This window comes from Nuphar pumila, chromosome 15 (genome assembly GCF_984573655.1).
Source record: "Nuphar pumila chromosome 15, dmNupPumi1.hap1.1, whole genome shotgun sequence".
Classification (NCBI taxonomy): domain Eukaryota; kingdom Viridiplantae; phylum Streptophyta; class Magnoliopsida; order Nymphaeales; family Nymphaeaceae; genus Nuphar; species Nuphar pumila.
Window position 1 is genome coordinate 90,858,100 of NC_143263.1, and position 22,732 is coordinate 90,880,831.

Sequence of the window (22,732 nt, forward strand, 5' to 3'; positions counted from 1 at the left end):
GCTCCAGCTTGAGGGGGAGTGTTGAAATTAAGAGGTTTTATGGTTAAGTTTTCCTAGACTAGAGGTTATTTGAATTTTTATTTTAATGAGGGACTTATGTGTAATTTCTCTTTTTGGCCTCTCTCTATTTAACATAGAGATTAGCCCTAATCATGTTTAACGAGTTCTCTTATTGTGCAGCCGTCTCTCTCTCTCTCTACCTAGGGTTCGGTGCATCTCATTTATCCTTCTACACTTCTCAAATGGGTTTATATCGTCCATTCAGATGTCTTTATAAGGTTCTTCCTTTTGGATATTTCCCACTCTTCAATCCTTGTTAGAAAGTAAGCCCCTAAAAGTTCTTTTGGTAGGGACCAATATGATGATTGTTTTAGTTCGGGCACCTGTAGGGATTAGTGTGTGAGACCACGATCCACAAACTAACACATGGGATTCACCCTTACATGAGAATGGAAAGGGGGAACATAGCATGTCACAAGAGCGAGGAGAGGGGGAGATTCCCTACTGCGAGGGTGACACCTTGCTAGCTAGGCTTATAGAGATGAGGCCTTTTGGTGAAGCCAACCAAGTCAATTTCGGGCCACCAAACCCTGCAACTGATGAGAAGGGCTGGCAAAGCGTCTATGTTGTCACATCCCCTGCCTTTCAAAAGTGCCTAGAGGATGGGCCAGACGCAGCAGAGTGATGACCGAAAGCTTTATGGCCTTGCAACTCGTATCTAGCACATGTACGGTCAAGCCACCCTGCCCCTCTCTCCTGATTGGAGTCTACATTAATGACAGATCTCTTGAAAACAGGTTCTTCAAGGCACTGCCAGCTGAAAACTTGCACCTTCCAGTGTTACACTTGCACCAACATATCAAGCCAAACACATGCAGGAGTTGTTTTTTTCTATTGTTTTACTCTTTTCAAGTCCATGGGCAGCTTAGTTTTTACCTTGATCATTCTCATCCATTGCTTATTGTCTTCAATACTGAGGAGCTACCACTACTTTAAGCACCACTACCTTAACATATGAGGTTCATAAGAAGAGTTGTCAAATTCAATGTGCTTACTTTAATCCTTTCTTGGTTTTTATTGCAGTGCTGCCATCAGTTGGCATTGGATCTCTATCCGCTAGGGAAGTGGAAGGAAGAGCAAATGTTTCTGCAGGGGAGAAGGTAATGGTTTTCAAGCAGATTTTTCTTGTCTTAGCATTTTTAGTTTGTTATGAGGCCAATTTTGTGCCCACATAGAAGTAGCATGATACCTGTATCTATCTTTTGCTGATTTCTACTTGAAATATAATTGCATCTAGTTCTGCAACTCCTACTGTGTGGAACAGTGGAAGCCTTTCCTTGTAATGTGTACTGTATGGTTCTCTTTTTCAAATATATGTATAGCATGGGCATGCTGCCTATTAGTGTTTTGCAAAGATAAATTTTTTATTTGTTTGAAGTAAATAGGGATGATAAGCAAGCTGAGCTGCACACAAGAAGCTCAAACTTGGTTCCTTTGTGGGCTTGCTCATGTTTGAGAACTAGGCTGAGAGGCTGAGTTTGTGATAGTTCTTGTGCTTGAAATAAGCATGCCAAGCTCGAGCAAGCTTTGGACAACTTTTCTTTAATCTAAGACTTGTTAATATATTGTGTTCAATGTTCATACTGTTGTGCATGCTTGCATGCATGTGTGTGTGTCATGGGGTTGTAACTTGACTTTTTCCTCTCTCTTCTTTCACTTCTTATCAAAAGGAAAAAAAGGTTGTAGAAAAAGAAGAACAATAATAACAATGATTGTTTGGCTTGGATTGACTAAGTTGTGCTCAACTTGATATTCATGATAAATAGCCGAGACTCTGCAACCTAATGCTTGGCTCTGTTGGCTTGTTCACGTGCCTCCTTGTAATGCCCCGAAATTTTAACCCAAATTTTAAAGGAATTTTCTTTTATAACAGTGGAAACAACCATTTCATTGGGTTAAGCATTCAGGCGTATTACAGGAGTGATCAAGCAACAACATTTATTTTATTCTAAATAAATAATGACATCAGAGTTTCCAAGTAACAAGAATTTTAATAGAATGAAATTTAATCTGAGATGTCCCGAGAACACAATAAATCAAACATCTCGTTCGAAGCCTCATCCTGTAGCCGCTTCTTATATTCTATTCTTCATCTGAAAAATGATAAATTTATAGGAATTACACTACAAGCGTCTAAGTAGGAATTACTGTATTTTTTTTTGCAGGTACATCATGTGTCAAGTATGTGAGGTGGGTGTCGTGTGTTATTTCTAACATATACAAAGAAAAAGTAAAGATCTATGCCACGACAGTGAACAATTTATAAGAAGCTAACTAACAAGTAATATCGTTAGCAGAATTTAAATATCACATAAACACAAATTTCATTGCATGCTGAAATTAAATATTCACATGTCACAAGTAACTGTATATGTATAAAATTGTAAATCTATCACTACCTACTCAGATGTGATACATAAGATGATCTAATTCAAATGTTTATCTTTAATTATCCCGCGGGTACACGCTGGCCGAATCACCCGTAATGGAAGAGAACATTCGAGGGTTTATTATTCATGGATGTTTTATTAACCCGAACGTTCTAACCGAAACTGTAAATCTTAAGGGAGCGGCCAGTGATCAAGAGACCCTCCTAAAGGCCCAAACCAAAATATGATGCATCCCTAACTTCTGCAGAAAAACAAAAAGCTACCACCTAGGACACATTGGTAGTCCGGGTTTCCCAACTCCGAGGACTGGGGACCAACAAGTCATTTTCACTCGAAACAATTAAACACATGTCCCCAGAGTTTTGTATCACCTACCCTCTCCAAGGTAAGCGCGAATCTGAGTGGGTTGGTCTTTTCATTTAATTAAATTTCTCAAAGCACATGGGCGTTTCCTCAAAATTTACTACCATAGTAGTAGTGTTAAATTATGTAATCAAATCATGTAATGTTATATATATATATATTTTATATATATAAGGTAATACATATACATATATTAATATATATGTATCTACATATCAAATATATAAAATATATATTTCTATTATTTAACCGTAGGGGTAGTTTAGTCTTTTTTCATTTTTGCGCATATTCATTTGTTGAATATGTATTGTATTTTTTCCCTTTTTATTTTTTCTCTTTTTTCTTTTTTGTAATCAATGTACTTTGTACCTTGGGCGGCCCACCACTAGTCGTTGGGCCCCTCCAACAATCACATTTGTGACCGTTGGAGGGGCTCCAACGACTATGTGGGAGCCCCTCCAAGCCCTATACAAAGGGCTCTCCTCCATTGTATTTTCTAAGGCTTTGGGATTATAGCCCAAGCTTGTGTTAGTGGAACTTATGACTTTTGGGTTCGTATTTGTGCATTTGTGAGTTTGTGTTGTGCATTAGTGTTTCAAGTGTTCTTGTTGGGCGTTTGTATACACATTTATTTTCAAGAATATTGTAATATTGTTCGTAGTATCTTGTTGAAGATACTTTCACATGGTATCAGAGCCTCATTTGAAGAAGGAGGATCGTGCGTTTCTTCTCTTTTGAAGTGTCTTGAAAAACGTGCCTTCAAGCTATTGGAGTTTGGAGTGGATCATCTCCTTCGGGCAATATTTTAGAAGCCTCTTTTGTCAAGAAAGAGTTGGAAAGCCTTTAAGGTACATATTGTTTTTCATAATCTCTCCTCTCTAATGGGTGAAAAAGACTCCCATTTCTCTCTTGGGTTCAAACTCAATGGGTCCAACCCATGGTTGCCAGTTGAGGAAGCGGGAGCGGGAAGCGAGGCACTTTCAAAATTTTAGGAAGCGGGGAAGCGTGGGACCACTTAGGACCGATTCGGGAAGTGTCTCGGAAGCGACCTAGGAAGCGTCTCGGAAGCGATCTAGGAAGCGTCTCGGAAGCGAGGGGGAAGCGAAAAAAATAAAAAAAAATAAAAAATACAAAAAAAAAACAGGGGAAGCGAGGGAGAAGCGTGGGGGAAGCGAGGGGGAAGCGTGGGGGAAGCATGATGGGAAGCGCGCTTCCCATTAAAGGGAAGCACATCCCCCATTAAAGGGAAACACGTCCCCCATTAAAGGAAAGCGCACTTCCCAAAAAAGGGGGACGCTTCCCCCCACGCTTCGGAAGCGCAACGTTTCGCGCTTCCGAAGCGCGCTTCCCCTTTTAGCTAGGCGCTTCCGGTAACCCTGGGTCCAACTATCATGTTTGGGCTGGTAACATGGAAGCTCACATCAAAAGAAAAGGGCTTTGGGGCTATGTCCAAGGCTCGATTCCCGAACCGGAACCCAAGATAACTTCCATAGAAGGAGGAGAGATAAAAATTCTTAGAGATGAAAGAACCAAGGCCCTTGAAGAATATACGAAAAAGCATGAAGAATGGGAAATGAGGAATTTTAAAATCCTCTCTTGGATATTTTCATCCGTAGAAACGAGAATCAATGCAAATATCATAAAGTTCAAGAAGGCTTCTCAAGCATGGGGTTATCTTGAGAAGATGTATACATCTAGGGATTTATCCCAAAAATACTATCTCCAAAAGAGGGCGCTAACGCTTCAACAAGGAGAAATGTCTATTAGAGAGTACTTTGCCGAGCTCTCTTGTATTTGGGATGAGCTTGCTATGCTCGAACCCAAATGGAGTGGTGAAGCCATAGAGTTTCGTCATAAACAATTGGAAGAATGTATATTTTTTAATTTTTTGAATGGGCTTAGGCTCGAATTCGAACAAATCCGATCTTCTCTTTTATCCGCTTTCTCTTCTCCCCCTCTTGAAGATGCATTAACTAAGTTAAGTGGGGAAGAAACTCGGATATGTATAGGCAAGAATACCCCAAGTGTATTAGCCACACCTTCAAATAATGAAGATAATGAAGGTGTAAATGTTGTTTCAAGACCGGGAAACAACTTAAAGAATAGAAGCCTCCTCATTTCAAAAACCAAAATCCATGTGGACAAGAAGGAAGGAGGGACTGTTAAAATGTAAAACTGTACATATATGTATATATAATAATATTATATTATTATATATATATATATATAAATACATTTTTCATTTCTTTCATTTCTGTAATTTTTTTCCTTTATTTTTATTTTTTGTCTTTATGTCATCTAGTTCAGTTTGAACTAGAATGACTGTTGCTAGTCAAGTTCTGTCCAGACTTGACTAGCAATAGAGCTGTTGGACTGACACAGTCCAACAACTCTTAATAGAGCTGTTGGACTGTGCCCAACAACTCTTAATAGAGCTGTTGGACTGTGCCCAACAGCTCTATTGAGTCCTCTTTCAGCTGTGTATATAAAGGGGTGCAACCCCTCTTGTATTTTACTCCAATGCTTCTTAAGCAATTGGTTTTTCATATCAATAAAGAATACATTTTTATTTTTATTTTGTTTCCAGTTATACCCTTTTTAAGGGTTATGCTTTAGTGTCATTCTTGACACTTGCTCTTGTTAATCTAAGCTCGTGTTTCGAAGATCCCCATTTCATTTCATGGTATCAGAGCCGCAGAAGTACTAAATCTTGAGGAAAAGCTGCCTCGGTTTCCGTGTCCGTTTGCAAAAGTGTTCGCCACTTGAAGAGAAGTGTTTTATCACTTCATTGGAGAGGATTTCACATCTTGTTGTATTGTTTTTTTTTTTTTCTTTTTCATTTTCCTTCTTGTTTCTCTTCTATCCCTATTCTTTCTCTCCTTGTAATCGATGGATGACAATGATAAAGTCACCATCATGCCTATGAAACTAAGTGATACGAACTATGTAACATGGGCTTCAATCATGAAGCACCATATATGGGGAAAAGGCTTATGGGGGATTGTGGATGGTTCCGATTCGGAACCTAAGCTATCTCTTACTAAAAAGGAGGGAGATAAAGAGGTCCCTCTATCGGAAGAAGAGAAAATCAAGGCTATTGCCTCATACCAGAAGAAATGGAAAGAATGGAGAATATCTCATGCGAAGATAATGTCATGGGTTATCAATAGCGTTGACATTAAAAAATGCTCAAGTCTTGCCAAATTTGATCATGCTGATAACGCATGGGAATACCTTAAGAATATGTATTCCCTTAAAGATATTGCACACGTGTGCAACCTCCAAGAAAAAGTTCGAATGATGACACAAGGAGACAAAACTATTCGTGAATATTACAATGGGTTGTCCGAACTTTGGGAAGAACTTTCCCTTTTAGAACCAAAGTGACATTGTGCCGAAGACATCGAGCTTCGTCAGAAACAACTCGATGCTGAACATTTTTACCAGTTTATCGCTGGATTAAGGCCGGAATTTGAAACCACTAAATCGGCCCTACTTCACTGGGGAAAAATTCCTTCTATTGTTGAAACTATTGAAGAGTTAACAATGGAAGAAAATCGTCTCCGGAAAGGTTCTTTAAAAATTGAAGATGATTCCGTTTTAGCCGTGTCTAGACCAGGGAATCATGTTCGATCATATAGGCCTCCTCACTTTAACCGACAAAATGGTGACTATGATAAGAAGAAAGTTATTTGTCATCACTGTGATGAACCGGGACACTACAGGCCACAATGTCCCAAACTTAAGGAGCTGAGAGAAAAAAGAGCTGCAATTGCTGGATCGGAGCCTAAAGATCAGGATGCACCAGTTTCCCTGGCCCAACTAATGGAGATTTTTCAGCCTCTCATCAAAGGTGCCTCTTCCTCATCTGAAGCTTCAACCGGCGCAGCAACCTCATCTTTTTCTGATCTAGGTAAAATTTCTTGGCTTCTTGACTCTGGTGCATCTTTTCATATGACCCCAAATAATCAAAGTCTATCCAAATGTGTTAAAAATAAAACAAGTGTGTCAAAGGTCTTTACTGTTGATGGGACTTCTCTTGAAATAGAAGGAATAGGAAATTTTGAAAAAATTTAAAAAACAATTTTTTTTTATTCCAGAAATTAGACATGTTCCCAAATTAAATTTAAATCTTTTATCTGTATCTCAAATTTCTGATTATGGGTGTAATATTTCTTTTTCTTCTCATGGTTGTTGGGTATAGGATCGCCAGTCAGGCAAGCTGATTGGGGAGGGCCATAGAGAAGGAGGACTCTATTACATGGATTTTTTGGAAATGCCGAAGAAAGCTTTTTGTTATAATATTCAAAAAATAGAGTTGGAACTGTGGCATAAGAGACTTGGTCACCCACATATAGCCAAAATCCAATATTTTCCAAATCTAGGGAAATTTTGTAACTCTGAATCATTTGATTGTAAAGATTGTATTCTCGGCAAAATGAAAAGATTACCATTTCAGAACAGAACCTTTTTCTCTTCAAGACCACTTGAATTAATACACTCGGATGTTTGGGGTCCTGCACCAGTAATTTCTAAAGGAGGATTTGTTTACTATGTTATTTTTGTCGATGATTTCTCCCGACATACGTGGATGTACTTTCTCAAACATAAGTCTGAAGTATTTTCATACTTTCAAACTTTTCATAATATGGTTAAAAACAAATTTCAAAATGATATTACTATTTTTCGCACAGATTCAGGGGGAGAGTTTTTATCCACAGATTTTCAAAATTATCTTAAATTGCATGGCATCACACATCAAAGATCTTGTCCTTATACACCTCAACAAAATGGACTGGCAGAACGAAAACATCGCCATATTATAGAAACCACTAGGACTTTATTAATAGCAAATCAAGTCCCGAAAGACTTTTGGGCAGAAGCTGCCTTAACTGCCACCTATCTCATTAATAGGATGCCATCTTCTTCGTTACAAAATATCACTCCCATTGAAAAACTTATGAACATTTCTCCAGACTACTCTAGACTAAGAATATTTGGGTGCAAATGTTTCATATTTACTGACAAAAATGATAAACTTTCCCCTCGTGCGATTCCCTGTGCCTTTTTAGGATATGCTGAAAACCAGAAAGGTTATAGATGTTTTGACTTCAAAAATAATAAACTATATGTGTCTAGAAATGTTTCTTTTCTTGAAAAGGAGAGCTTCTTTGATTTTATAAAATTAAAAGACGTCACTGAGTACTCCTTTTTGCTAGATCTAACATCAACATCTGATGAATATGACCTTGACTGTAACTTTGATGATGATCAAAGAATTATTGATCTTAATGTTGAAAATGAAGAAGTTCATAGAGATACTAGTATTCAATATTCCAGGCGACAAGAGTCTAATCCTCCATGTGCACTTGAGAAATATTCTAACATTCCAACTAGACAATCAACCCGAATCTCGAGGCCTCCAGGAAAGTTTGTATCATACGAGTCTTTCTCACCCACATATATGGTAGTTATTGCATTAATTCACTCATATGAAGAACCATCCACATATTTTCAAGCAAAAAATGATATCAAATGGATAGAAGCCATGAAAGCTGAATTAGATGCACTTGAAAAGGCTTCTACATGGAATATTCAAGATCTTCCTCCAGGGAAGAAAAATATAGGATGTCGATGGGTTTATAAAATTAAAACCAAGAGTGATGGTACTCTTGAAAGATATAAAGCCCGTTTAGTAGCCAAAGGTTATGCCCAAGAATATGGGATTGATTATGAAGAAACCTTTGCTCCGGTGGCTCGTATGACTGTAAAATTGTCTATGAAAAGACAATACGCATACGAGCACAAAAAATATGGAAAAGATGTGCACGAAGGCACTCTCACAGCACTTGAACAAATACGCAAAAGCGTAAAAACAATAAACATGCACAATGGCATGTATTTTATAGAAGGAACCGAATGCTTGAGACTCTCAAGCTTAGGAAAAACAAGAGGGGATCACCCCTATTTATACAAGAAGAAGAGGGTGCAAAGGGGCTCCCAAAGGAGTCGTTGGGGAGCCCCCAACGGTCACTTTTGTGACCGTTGGGGACCCCCCAACGACTCTATTGGGGGATCCCCAATGCACCTTTTGTGAAAAGGTGAAAAGAAATAAAAAATAAAAATAAAAAAGGATAAAAAATAAAAAGAAAAGATACAACATATTCCTATTGGAATATGCGCAAAAAGGAAATTTACAATAATACCCTTATCGGGTGAACAAAAAAAGAAAATAATATATAAATATATATACTTATATATATAGAGATACATATACATATAAATATTATATGTATATGTATCTCTAAGTATATAACTATATATATTTATATTTACATCAACGATTTTAGGAGGAGATACATTTTAACAATGACTACTGTCCGAACCTTAATTGCCTTAGCTTCTATAAAAAAATGGTCTATTTTTCAAATGGATGTCAAAAATGTTTTTTTAAATGGAAAGCTAGTTAAAGAAGTATATATGGAACCCCCTCCTGGTCTAAGTATTCCTAAGGGTAAAGTCCTTCGCTTAGAAAAATCTATTTATGGACTTAAACAAGCACCAAAAGCTTGGTATGATAGGTTTAGTCGTGTTATGATTGATATTGGTAGATGCCATGGCTCTATATTCGGCTTCAGTGGATGACAGGAAGACCTTTTGTTGCTTTTTGCATCGCCATGAGATCAAGGATTCACCTAAGAAAACACAGAAACCAGTGGTGGAGTGACGGTTACTAGGGTCACCTCCCCAATCTGAGTCAGTATAAGCAAGCAATTTCAATTCAGAGGAAGAGGATAAAAATACTCCCTTATTTACCGTTCCCTTCAAATATCTGATAATGCAGAGCACAACACTCATATGAATGGTTGTAGGAGCATGCTGAATCTGACTGGCGATGTGTATAGCATGTGACAAGTCAGGTGGAGTAATGCTAAGATACATTAAAGACCCTACCAACTGCCTGTAAGTTGTAGGATCGGTTAGAGGAACACCATCGTCAATCTTCATTTTTGCTCCCACAACTTCAGGAGTTTCGCATACTTTGTCATCAGAAATACCTGACCTGTCAATAATCTCGCAGGCAAGTTTAGATTGAGATAGAAAATAACCACGTTGCGAATAGGCAACCTCAATTCCAAGAAAATATGTCAGAAAACCTAAGTCTGACATCTCAAATTTTGAAGTCAAGACGGACTTAATACCCTTGACTCCTTGAACATCATCACCTGTTATTAACATGTCATCAACGTAAAGTAATAAAATTACAATCCCTGCATTAGATTTTCTAGTAAACAAAGCAGTGTCAGTATAACACGATGAAAAACCATTTTCCAACATTACACTGGTAAATCTATCATACCAGGCTTTGGGAGCCTGCTTTAAGCCATAGAGAGCCTTTCGAAGACGAAGAACTTTATCCTTAGGAATTATCATGCCTGGTGGGGCATCCATATATACTTATTCGTTAAGATCACCATTTAAAAAAGCATTTTTAACATCCATTTGAAAAATGTTCCAATTTTTAATAGATGCAATAGTAATAAGACACCTAACGGTAACCATCCGAGCTACAGGGGCAAAGGTTTCTTCGTAATCAATTCCATACTCTTGCCCATACCCTTTAGCAACTAAGCGAGCTTTATACCTTTCTAAAGAACCATCACTCTTAGTTTTAACTTTAAAGATCCATCGACAGCCTATATTTTTCTTTCCTATAGGTAGAGTTTGAAAATCCCAAGTTCCTGCCCTTTTAAGAGCATTAAGTTCACTTTGCATGGCTTCTTGCCATTCTATACATTTTTTAGCTTCTGCAAAATTTCTTGGTTCGAAATAAGAGTGAATAGCACTAAGACAAGCCCTATATCGGGGTGAAAAAGAATCAAACGATACAAAGCGAGTTGGAGGTCTTCTATTTCTTTTAGATCTTCTATGGTCAAGAGGAGTGGAAAGCTCACTATATTGATCAATAGCACTTCTAAAGGTGTCTTGGTTTCTACGAGAGTAGGTAATAGGCTCACTTGGAACTCTACTTTCTGGATCATTATGTTCACCAATATCTTCATCATTTTCCTCATCATGGTTTAATGATACATCATCATCACTGGATATGTCATCATTACTAGATAACAAGTCAAATAAGAAGGAGTAATCAAAATTTTCTTGTTGAGAAACATTTGTTTCAAAACCCCTCTCATTTTCTAAAAAGGTTACATTTCTAGAGACATATAGCTTATCCTCTCGAAGATCGTAACAACGAAACCCTTTTTGAGTTTCGGAATAACCAAGAAAAGCACAAGGGATAGCCTTGGGTGAAAGCTTGTCATTCTTATCCGTAAGTATGAAACACTTACATCCGAAGACCCTTAACCTATTATAATCAGGTTCAAGCTTATGTAATATCTCAAAAGGAGATATTTTACCTAATAACCTAGATGGTAGACGATTTATTAAATAAATAGAAGCAAGGGCTGCTTCGGCCCAAAAGTTTTTAGGAATATTTTGAGATATAAGAAGAGTCCTAGTGGTCTCAATAATGTGCCTATGCTTTCTTTCAGCCAACCCATTTTGTTGAGGTGTTTTAGGACAAGACCTTTGGTGAATAATACCGCGATCCTCAAGATATACCTTAAATTGATTGGAGAGATATTCTCCCCCAGAGTCACTTCTAAAAATCTTTATGTTGCTATTGAATTGATTCTTAATCATTGAGTGAAAAATTTTAAAACATGAAAACACTTCATGTTTAAACTTAATAAAATAAATCCACGAGTAACGGGAAAAGTCATCCACAAATATTACATAATAAGAAAAACCTCCTTTTGAAACAACAGGTGCGGGTCCCCAAACATCTGAGTGAACAATTTCGAAAGTTTTGGAAGAGAACATAGTTCTTTGCTCAAAAGGTAAGCTGCGCATTTTTTTGAGAATGCAGTCATTACAAGAAAAAGAGCTTTTACATAGGTCTTTTGCAAAATGTAAATATGATAACTTGGTGATATTAGGATGACCAAGTCTTTTGTGCCATACATTTATATCCTTATGTCGGGCAACATTACACAAAACTTTTGGAACTTGAAGAGATTCTATATAGTATAGATCTCCTCTTCTAAAGCCTTCCCCAATCAATTTCCCGGACTGGCGATCCTGTATTAAGCATTTGTCACAAGAGAATTTAATATCACAGCCATGGTCCGTGAGTTGAGAAACAGAGAGGAGATTTAAGTTAAGTTTAGGTATAAATCTGATTTTTGGAATAGAAAACTCTTGAGTTTCAAAATTACCTATTCCTTTAATTTCAAGAGAGGTTCCATCAGCAGTGGAGACATAAGATGGGGAACGGTTTTTCAAATAATCGGAAAGTGACAAAAAAATTGGGGACATATGAAAAGATGCACCAGAGTCCAAAAGCCAAGAGATTTTACCTGGAGGAGAAGTGGATACGGCCGCACCGGAGGTAGATCCCTTGAGGAGAGGTTGAAGGGCTTCCACTATTTGATTTATAGAAAGGGTCCCACTTGAAGATGCCTCATCCTTCTGTGACCAGTGGTAGCCATAGCTAGAAGTCTCTTCCATTTAGGACATACGGGTTTGATGTGTTCCGGTTCTTTACAAAAATGACAAATAGTTTTGCTATAGTCCCTTCTTCCTCTTTGACCACCATTTTCACCTTGATTTTGGAATTTAAAATGAGGGGGACGATAGGTTTTTACATTGTTTCCGGGTCTTGATACGGCATTGACCTCACTATGTTCTTCAATATTACAAGGGACCGCAAGGACATTTGGTCCTTGTTTACATAAATTCATACGAGTCTCTTTACCACTTAACTTGGTGAGAACATCTTCAAGAGAAGGGGGGGTGAAAGAGGAGAGAAGAGATGACCTTATTTGCTCAAATTCGGGCCTTAGCCCATTTAAGAAATTGAAGAACCGATCTTCTTCAAGTTGCTTATGACGGAGCTCAATTGCCTCTCCACTCCATTTTGGTTCAAGCATTGCAAGCTCATCCCAAATAGAGGAAAGATCGGCAAAGTATTCCCTAATCGTCATTTCACCTTGGGAGAGAGAGATAGCCTTCTTTTGAAGGTAATACTTATGAGAGAGATCCCTTGAGGTGTACATTTTTTCAAGATAATGCCAAGCTTCTGATGCCTTTTTGAATTTAATAATGTTGGCATTAATCTTGGTTTCTACGCTTGATTTCGCCTTCTTTTACTATGGTAATCTTGGGTTCCGGTTCCGGAATTGTGCCAAGAACATACCCCCATAGGCCTTTCCCTTTTATATGAGCCTCCATATTCCCGGCCCAAACATGATAGTTGGACCCATTTAATTTGAAACCAAGAGCAAAATGGGACTCTTTTTCGCCCATTAGAGAGAAGAGAGATAGAGAAAAAAGCGTACCAACACAATATTTCCAACACCAATTTTGCACAAGATTCTTCTAAAATATTTGAGAAGAAAGATCCACCACTTCAATCTTCAAGGATCGGAAGGCACGTTTTTCGAGGCACTCGAAAAAAGAGAATCCCACGATCTTCAATAATCAACCTTGCTCTGATACCATGTAAAATTGTCTATGAAAAGACAATACGCATACGAGCACAAAAAATATGGAAAAGATGTGCACGAAGGCACTCTCACAACACTTGAACAAATACGCAAAAGCGTAAAAACAATAAACATGCACAATGGCATGTATTTTATAGAAGGAACCGAATGCTTGAGACTCTCAAGCTTAGGAAAAACAAGAGGGGATCACCCCTATTTATACAAGAAGAAGAGGGTGCAAAGGGGCTCCCAAAGGAGTCGTTGGGGAGCCCCCAACGGTCACTTTTGTGACCGTTGGGGACCCCCCAACGACTCTATTGGGGGATCCCCAATGCACCTTTTGTGAAAAGGTGAAAAGAAATAAAAAATAAAAATAAAAAAGGATAAAAAATAAAAAGAAAAGATACAACATATTCCTATTGGAATATGCGCAAAAAGGAAATTTACAATAATACCCTTATCGGGTGAACAAAAAAAGAAAATAATATATAAATATATATACTTATATATATAGAGATACATATACATATAAATATTATATGTATATGTATCTCTAAGTATATAACTATATATATTTATATTTACATCAACGATTTTAGGAGGAGATACATTTTAACAATGACTACTGTCCGAACCTTAATTGCCTTAGCTTCTATAAAAAAATGGTCTATTTTTCAAATGGATGTCAAAAATGCTTTTTTAAATGAAAAGCTAGTTGAAGAAGTATATATGGAACCCCCTCCTGGTCTAAGTATTCCTAAGGGTAAAGTCCTTCGCTTAGAAAAAGCTCTTTATGGACTTAAACAAGCACCAAAAGCTTGGTATGATAGGTTTAGTCGTGTTATGATTGATATTGGTTTTCAATTCTGTTTAACTGACACTGCTTTGTTTATTAAGAATTCTGATGCAGGGATCATTGTGCTTCTTCTCTATGTGGATGATATGATCATCACCGGAAGCGATAAACAGGGAGTTGAAACAATCAAAACACTTCTTAAATCTCATTTTGAAATGACTGATTTGGGCTTGTTCCAATATTTTTTAGGCATTGAAGTTGCTTATTCTCTTAGAGGATATTTATTATCTCAGACTAAATTTGCTTTTGATATTGTTTTCAGGTCTGGTATTACTGATGATAAGAAAGTCGACACTCCAGAAGTTGTTAATGTTAAAATGAAGATTGATGATGAAGAACTTCTTGCAGACCCTACTCCTTACAGACAGCTTGTCGGGGCACTTTCCTATCTATCCATTACCAGACCAGATATAACACATGTTGTTCATACAGCAAGTCAATTTCAACATGCTCCTACTTCTGTTCATATGAGAGCAGTCATCCTTATTATCAGATACATCAAGTCCTCTCCTTCACGAGGACTTTTCTTATCTTCCTCCTCTTCTCTTGATTTAATTGCATATACTGATGCTGATTGGGGAGGTGATCCTAATAATAGACACTCAACCACTGGCTTTTGTGTCTTTTTAGGGGAATCATTAATCTCGTGGAGGTGTAAAAAGCAGCAGAAGGTATCTCTCTCATCCACCGAAGCTGAATACAGAGCCATGACAACCACGACCATGGAAGTAGTTTGGCTCCGACGACTGCTTGCTGACATGGGAGTTGAAGCAACAAAGGCTTCACAAATGTGTTGTGACAACAAAAGTGCGATCTATATTGCCAGTAACAGAACATTCCACGAACGCACCAAACACATCGAAATGGATTGTCACTACGTCAGAGAGGAATATCTACACGGGATAATTGATCTGCCATATGTCACTTCAGAATATCAGTTAGCAGACTTCTTTACAAAGCCTCTTGCTGCTCCCCGATTTCACTTTCTCTTAGACAAACTTTCGCTCATTGTACCGTAAGTTTGAGGGGGAGTGTTAAAATGTAAAGCTGTACATATATGTATATATAATAATATTATATTATTATATATATATAAATACATTTTTAATTTCTTTCTTTTCTGTAATTTTTTCCTTTATTTTTATTTTTTGTCTTTATGTCATCTAGTTCAGTTTGAACTAGAATGACTGTTGCTAGTCAAGTCCTGTCCAGACTTGACTAGCAATAGAGCTGTTGGACTGACACATTCCAACAGCGCTAAATAGAGCTGTTGGACTGTGCCCAACAACTCTATTGAGTCCTCTTTCAGCTGTGTATATAAAGGGGTGCAGCCCCTCTTGTATTTTACTCCAATGCTTCTTAAGCAATTGGTTTTTCATATCAATAAAGAATACATTTTTGTTTTTATTTTGTTTCCAGTTATACCCTTTTTAAGGGTTATGCTTTAGTGTCATTCTTGACACTTGCTCTTGTTAATCTAAGCTCGTGTTTCGAAGATCCCCATTTCATTTCAGGGACTACAACAAGCTTATTTGCTACTTTTGTAAAGAACCAGGGCACATCAAACCCATGTGTCCAAAGTTAAAAAAGCTTCTTGCCATGGCCACTATATCTCAAGAGGGCCCATCATCTTCAAATGAAGCCCTCTCTCTTCAACAAATCATAGATGTTCCTCAACCCCTTCTAAAAGGGGCCACTTCCGGTGCGGCCATGTCAACCTCCTCTTCCCCTGGTAAGACTTCTTGGATTTTGAATTCGGGTGCTTCTTTTCATATGACTCCATGTTTTAATTCTTTTTTCGAGTATACAAAAAATCCCCTTCCATCCTTTGTTTCAACCGTGGATGAAACGTCTCTTGAAGTAAAAGGAATGGGTAACTTTGAAAAACAAAGATTCTTTATTCCAAAAATTAGATTTATACCCAAATTAAACTTAAATTTACTTTCCGTTTCTCAAGTCTCGGATCATGGGTGTGATATAAAATTCTCATCTAACAAATGTTAGATACATGATCGCCAGTCCGGGAGATTGATTGGGGAAGACTCTAGGAAGAGTGATCTTTAGTATGTCGATTCCCTTCAAGTTCCAAAGAATCCTTTTTGTAATGTTGTCCAAAAAGATATTAATGTATGACGCAAAAGACTTGGACATCCAGATATTGTAAAAAATTTTCATTTGCCTTTTGTCAAAAGTTTATGCAAAAGTGATTTCACTTGTAATGATTGTATACTTGGGAAAATGAAAAAATTTCCTTTCTTTCAAATATCTATGTTTACAACTAGACCGTTTGAAATTGTTCATTCTGATGTATGGGGTCCGACACCAGTTTTATCAAAAGGTGGATTCGCTTATTATGTTATTTTTGTTGTCGATTATACGAGATATTGTTGGATTTATTTTCTTAAACACAAATATGAAGTTTTTTCAGCTTTTAAAACCTATCATATGATGATTAAGAATCAGTTTAATGAGAATCTCAAAATTTTTAGAACTGACTCAGGTGGAGAATACCTTTCAAATGATTTCAAAAACTACCTTGAATATTATGGTATTCTCCACCAAAGATCTTGTCCAAAAACCCCTCAACAAAACGGGTTAGCCGAAAGAAAGCATAGACATATAATAGAGACAACTCAAACTTTGTTGGTCTCTCAAAACATCCCAAAAGGTTTTTGGGCTGAAGTGCTCTTGCATCTGTTTATCTGATAAATCGGCTACCCTCTAAAAACTTGAACAATATCTCGCCTTTTGAAAAACTATATACTAAAGAACCTGACTATAGTCGATTAAGAATATTTGGTTGTAAATGCTTTGTTCTTACTGATAAGAACGATAAGCTCTCACCTAAAGCGATTTCCTGCGCTTTTCTTGGATATTCTGAAACCCATAAGGGGTTTCGTTGTTATGATATCAAGAATGATAAGTTGTATGTCTCCAGAAATGTGAGTTTTTTGGAAAATGTTAATGGTTTTGAAAAAGGTGAATCCTGTGAAGATAACATGAATTATTCTTTCCTTTTTGAAATGTTAGCTCATGATAATGACAATGAGGATAGTTTTACTCCTAATGACATCAACGAAAATGAAGATAGTTCCCCTCCTCTTCCCTTGGTACCTCAACATAGTAATGAAGAAGATTTAAGAGAACCTATAACATATATCCATAGAGATAGAAGTAATTTCAAGAGTGCTATTGAAAAATACAGTGAACCTGGTAGTTCTAGTTCAAATGATGATCTACGAAGAACTGAGAGAAGTAGAAGAGTACCCTCTAGGTTTGTCTCATTTGATTCTTTTTCACCCAGATATAGGGCTTGTCTTAGTGCTATTCACTTTTACTTTGAACCAAGGAATTTTGAGGAAGCTAAAAAATGTATAGAATGACAAGAAGCTATGCAAAATGAACTCACTGCTCTTAGGAAAGCAGAGACATGGGAATTTCAAACTCTACCTATTGGAAAGAAAACTATAGGCGGTCGTTGGGTATTTAAGATTAAGACTAAGAGCGATGGATCTCTGGAGAGATACAAAGCTCAATTAGTTGCTTAAGGGTATAGTCAATAGTATGGGATTGACTACGAAGAAACTTTTGCGCCCGTTGCTCGAATGGTAACTGTCCGATGCCTCATCAACAAATGGAACATCTATCAAATGGATGTTAAGAATGCTTTTCTGAATGATGATTTGAATGAAGAGGTTTACATGGATGCTCCACCTGGAATGGAGACTCCCAAAGGGAAGGTGCTTCGACTTAGGAAAGCCCTTTATGGCTTAAAACAAGCCCTAAGGCTTGGTATGATAGGTTTAACTCTGTAATGATAGAAAATGGTTTTTTATCTTGCTTTACTGATGTGCTTTATTTGTTAAGAAATTTAATACAGAGATTGTTATTTTACTTCTATATGTGGATGATATGCTTATAATCGAAAGTGATTCTAAAGGGGTTAAAAGCATAAAATCAATTTTAAAGGATAAGTTTGAAATGTCTGACTTGGGTTTTCTAACTTATTTTTTGGGTATTGAAGTAGCTTACTCTCATAGAGGGTATTTTTTGTCTCAAACTAAGCTTGCGTCTGAGATTATTGACAGGTCAGGTATTACTGATGATAAGGTTTGTGAAACTCCTGCTATAGTAGGAGCTAAAATGAAGATTGATGATGGTGTTCTTCTCTCCGATCCTACTCCCTACAGACAACTTGTAGGATCGTTGATGTATCTGAGTATTACAAGACCAGATATCTCACATGCAGTTCATACGGCAAGCCAGTTTTAGCATGCACCAACCTCCGTTCACATGAGTGCTATTTTACGAGTCGTAAGATACATAAAGGGTACTTTAAATAAGGGAGTTTTTTTGTCCTCTTCTTTTGATTTAAAATTAATTGTATATACTGACTTTGATTGGGGAGGTGACTCAAATAACCATCACTCCACCACTGGTTTTTGTGTGTTCTTAGGAGATTCGCTGATTTCATGGAGATGTAAGAAGCAACAAAAGGTGTCCCTATCATCAACTAAAGCCGAATATCGTGTCATGACGACTACTACTATGGAAATTGTATGGATCCATCAATTGCTGGAAGATATGAGGATCACAATAGAAGGGCCCACCAAGCTATGCTGTGACAACAAAAGTGTGATTTATATTGCTAAGAATCACACTTTCCATGAGCTGACCAAACACATAGAAATGGATTGTCATTATGTTCGTGAGGCGTATCTCAAAGGAGTCATTGACCTTCCATATGTTACATCAGAATATCAGTTGGCGGATTTCTTCACTAAAGCTTTGTGTGCTCCGCGCTTCAACTTCCTTCTTAAGAAACTTTCGGTCATCCTGCCCTAAGTTTAAGGAGGGGTGTTAAATTATGTAATCAAATCATGTAATGTTATATATATATATTATATATATATAAGGTAATAGATATACATATATTAATATATATGTATATGTATCTACTTAATATATATATATATATATATAAAATATATATTTCTATTATTTAACCGTAGGGGTAGTTTAGTCTTTTTTTCATTTTTTGCGCATATTCATTTGTTGAATATGTATTGTATTTTTTCCCTTTTTATTATTTTTCTTTTTTCTCTTTTTTTTTTGTAATCAATGTACTTTGTAACTTGGGGGGGCACCACTAGTCGCTGGGCCCCTCCAACGACTGTGTGGGAGCCCCTCCAAGGGTCTCTCCATGCCCTATATAAAGGGCTCTCCTCCATTGTATTTTCTAAGGCTTTGGGGGTATAGCCCAAGCTTGTGTTAATGAAACTTATGACTTTTGGGTTCGTATTTGTGCATTTGTGAGTTTGTGTTGTGCATTATGTGCACAAGTGTTTCAAGTGTTCTTGTTGGGCGTTTGTATACACATTTATTTTTAAGAATTGTAATATTGTTCGTAGTATCTTGTTGGAGATACTTTCACAAGTAGATCCCCACCCTTTGTGATTTTACAAGGATATACAAGCTAATTTTTGTCTATTTGATTGCACAGACCCACTCAGAGTGCTCCGGTACTTTTAAACCAGTTAAGCACACAAGCCCCGATACCTTTAAACTGGTCAAGCACAGAAGCCCCGATACCTTTAAACCAGTCAGGCAAAACAGTTAGTTTGAGTTTCACTTATGTACTATTGATATTGCGCATGGGCTTGGCAGCCCAGGTACTCACATCAGGTACCCCACCACATTGCTTATAAGGCATAGGATCCCAAACCACCTGCTTATGGGAGTGGATAAATCATTGTATAACTTCTTAAATTAACCCATTAAGTAATCATATACTATTAAATTAATCAGGCTCAAAAATTTAATTATATGTGTGCAGGAAGTTAACTTTCTTAGTCGGGTGCACCAACGACACCTTGCTGGTGTATTTTAACCTCGAGCCTAGACTTGGGCAACCCAATGTACCTATATATATATATATATATATATATATATATATATATATATATATATATATTACATACTACACTAGTACATGTCATGGTTCATCTAGGTAGTTTCAAAATCAACGAAAGGATAAACCATTCAGTTATGAGATTGAGGATAGATGGATTCACTTAATAAATGATGGTAGTAATTCTGGAGTATTTAGATGTTACAATGCCTCCCTCGTAATGCATGTATAAGCACCATTTGTTACAACATGATTTCGGTACAATATGACATGTAATATGCAAAAGAAAAGCTGTTAGACATCCATACAATATGACAACATAGGATTGCTACACATCCTACAACTTCAGAGATATAGCAGCTCAAAAAAAACAACATATGAGTTTGAGAAAGTCAATAATAATAACCGAGTCAGAATTATATTTTTATGCAATAATTCATGTAGAAGAATACAATTCATACGCAGTGCATCATGCATCCCTCATACTCATCACGCAGTATGCCTAGGTATCATCAATGTATTAATGGTTGCGATTTAACTCAAGCAAAACTTGGTATTTTTTTTATATATATACATAGAAGATACTAGCTACTGTAACAGGAAGATTCTGTTATATATATATACATATATAATTTCCATTGACTGATTGCAGTAGCCACTTTTCTACGTTAGGGGATCTAACACCAAAAACAGAAAATACTTGTAAAAGAACACACAGACATGCATTATCATTATCGATACTACTTAAAGAACTTTGAACAATGCATGCACCCAGACCCTGTGTCAGGAGCATGCACAGTAGTCAGTTTTATTGCCATGAACCTCAACACTGAAAATCAATTAATGCAAAAATAAACGTAACCATCTGTTCTTGTTGTCATTTAATACAAACAACAAAAAGAAAACGAATTCACGATGTTGACCCAAGGGATTTTTTTTTTCTTGCAGCAGCCACAACATTTAAAACACTGCCTCATCTACGCAAGCTCAATCCATGCCGATGGGCTATAAAAATGCAGAAATGCAATTCAAATGAACATCAAAAGAATATAAAACAACAAGACGGCTGTTAATCATGCAAAAATGGAACCCTGCCTTCTAATCGAAAATCCCCAAAGTAAATTTTGATAGTTTTACCAGTAACACATTTCCTGCTTGAAAACAGGATACTCCTACGAAAATTGTAACAACCCTACCACCCGAAATCCAAAATCCCCAAATCGAAGATCTGGAATTTTCGACAAACCTAACCCCAATTTTTTTTTGATTGGGGGCTCACGGCAAGCCCACTGCATGCAACGATCACCATAAACCCCACTATCGAAACTCCGAGATCCCTAATTCGGAGATTTGGATTTTTGGGGATCTCAAATCTCAAATCCCCTTTTTCTTGCGATTAGGGTTTCTCGGCAACCCTCATCCCATGCTCGACCCATAGCATACCCAAAAGAAAAAAAAAACAGAAATCCTACCTCTGTCCGACGCTCGGCAGGTGGCTGTCATGAGGCGATGGCCGCCGGTTCCGGTGGCCCTACTGCTTTCGATGATGGAAGGAAAGGTGGCTGCCGGGGTTGGGTCACGCGAGAAGTCGAGAGGAAGAAGGGGAGATAGAGGGTAGAGGCGAGAACGAGAGAGAGAGATTAGAGATGAGAGGTGTTAAAATGTAAAACTGTACATATATGTATATATAATAATATTATATTATTATATATATATATATAAATACATTTTTTAATTTCTTTCTTTTTTGTATTTTTTTTCCTTTATTTTTATTTTTTGTCTTTATGTCATCTAGTTCAGTTTGAACTAGAATGACTGTTGCTAGTCAAGTCCTGTCCAGACTTGACTAGCAGCTCTATTGAGTCCTCTTTCAGCTGTGTATATAAAGGGGTGCAGCCCCTCTTGTATTTTACTCCAATGCTTCTTAAGCAATTGGTTTTTCATATCAATAAAGAATACATTTTTATTTTTATTTTGTTTCCAGTTATACCCTTTTTAAGGGTTATGCTTTAGTGTCATTCTTGACACTTGCCCTTTTTAATCAAAGCTCGTGTTTCGAAGATCCCCATTTCATTTCATGGTATCAGAGCCGCGGAAGTACTAAATCTTGAGGAAAAGCTGCCTCGGTTTCCGTGCCCGTTTGCAAAAGTGTTCGCCACTTGAAGAGAAGTGTTTTATCACTTCATTGGAAAAGATTTCACATCTTGTTGTATTGTTTTTTTTCTTTCTTTCTCATTTTCCTTCTTGTTTCTCTTCTATCCCTATTCTTTCTCTCCTTGTAATCGATGGATGACAATGATAAAGTCACCATCATGCCTATGAAACTAAGCGATACGAACTATTTAACATGGGCTTCAATCATGAAGCACCATATATGGGGAAAAGGCTTATGGGGGATTGTGGATGGTTCCGATTCGGAACCTAAGCTATCTCTTACTAAAAAGGAGGGAGATAAAGACGTCCCTCTATCAGAAGAAGAGAAAATCAAGGCTATTGCCTCATACGAGAAGAAATGGAAAGAATGGAGAATATCTCATGCGAAGATAATGTCATGGCTTATCAATAGCGTTGACATTAAAAAATGCTCAAGTCTTGCCAAATT

The 22,732-nt window shown here is 37.1% G+C and overlaps 1 protein-coding gene across 1 annotated transcript in view; it reads left to right on the forward strand.

Moving 5' to 3' along the window:
• LOC149815977 (protein transport protein SEC24 C-like) overlaps positions 1-22,732 on the forward strand; it is a 175,970-nt gene that overhangs the window by 103,358 nt on the left and 49,880 nt on the right. The window contains exon 12 of the mRNA XM_089988866.1: positions 1,084-1,160. Coding sequence (XP_089844992.1) covers positions 1,084-1,160 — 77 coding nt within the window. The remainder of the gene's footprint in view (positions 1-1,083; positions 1,161-22,732) is intronic.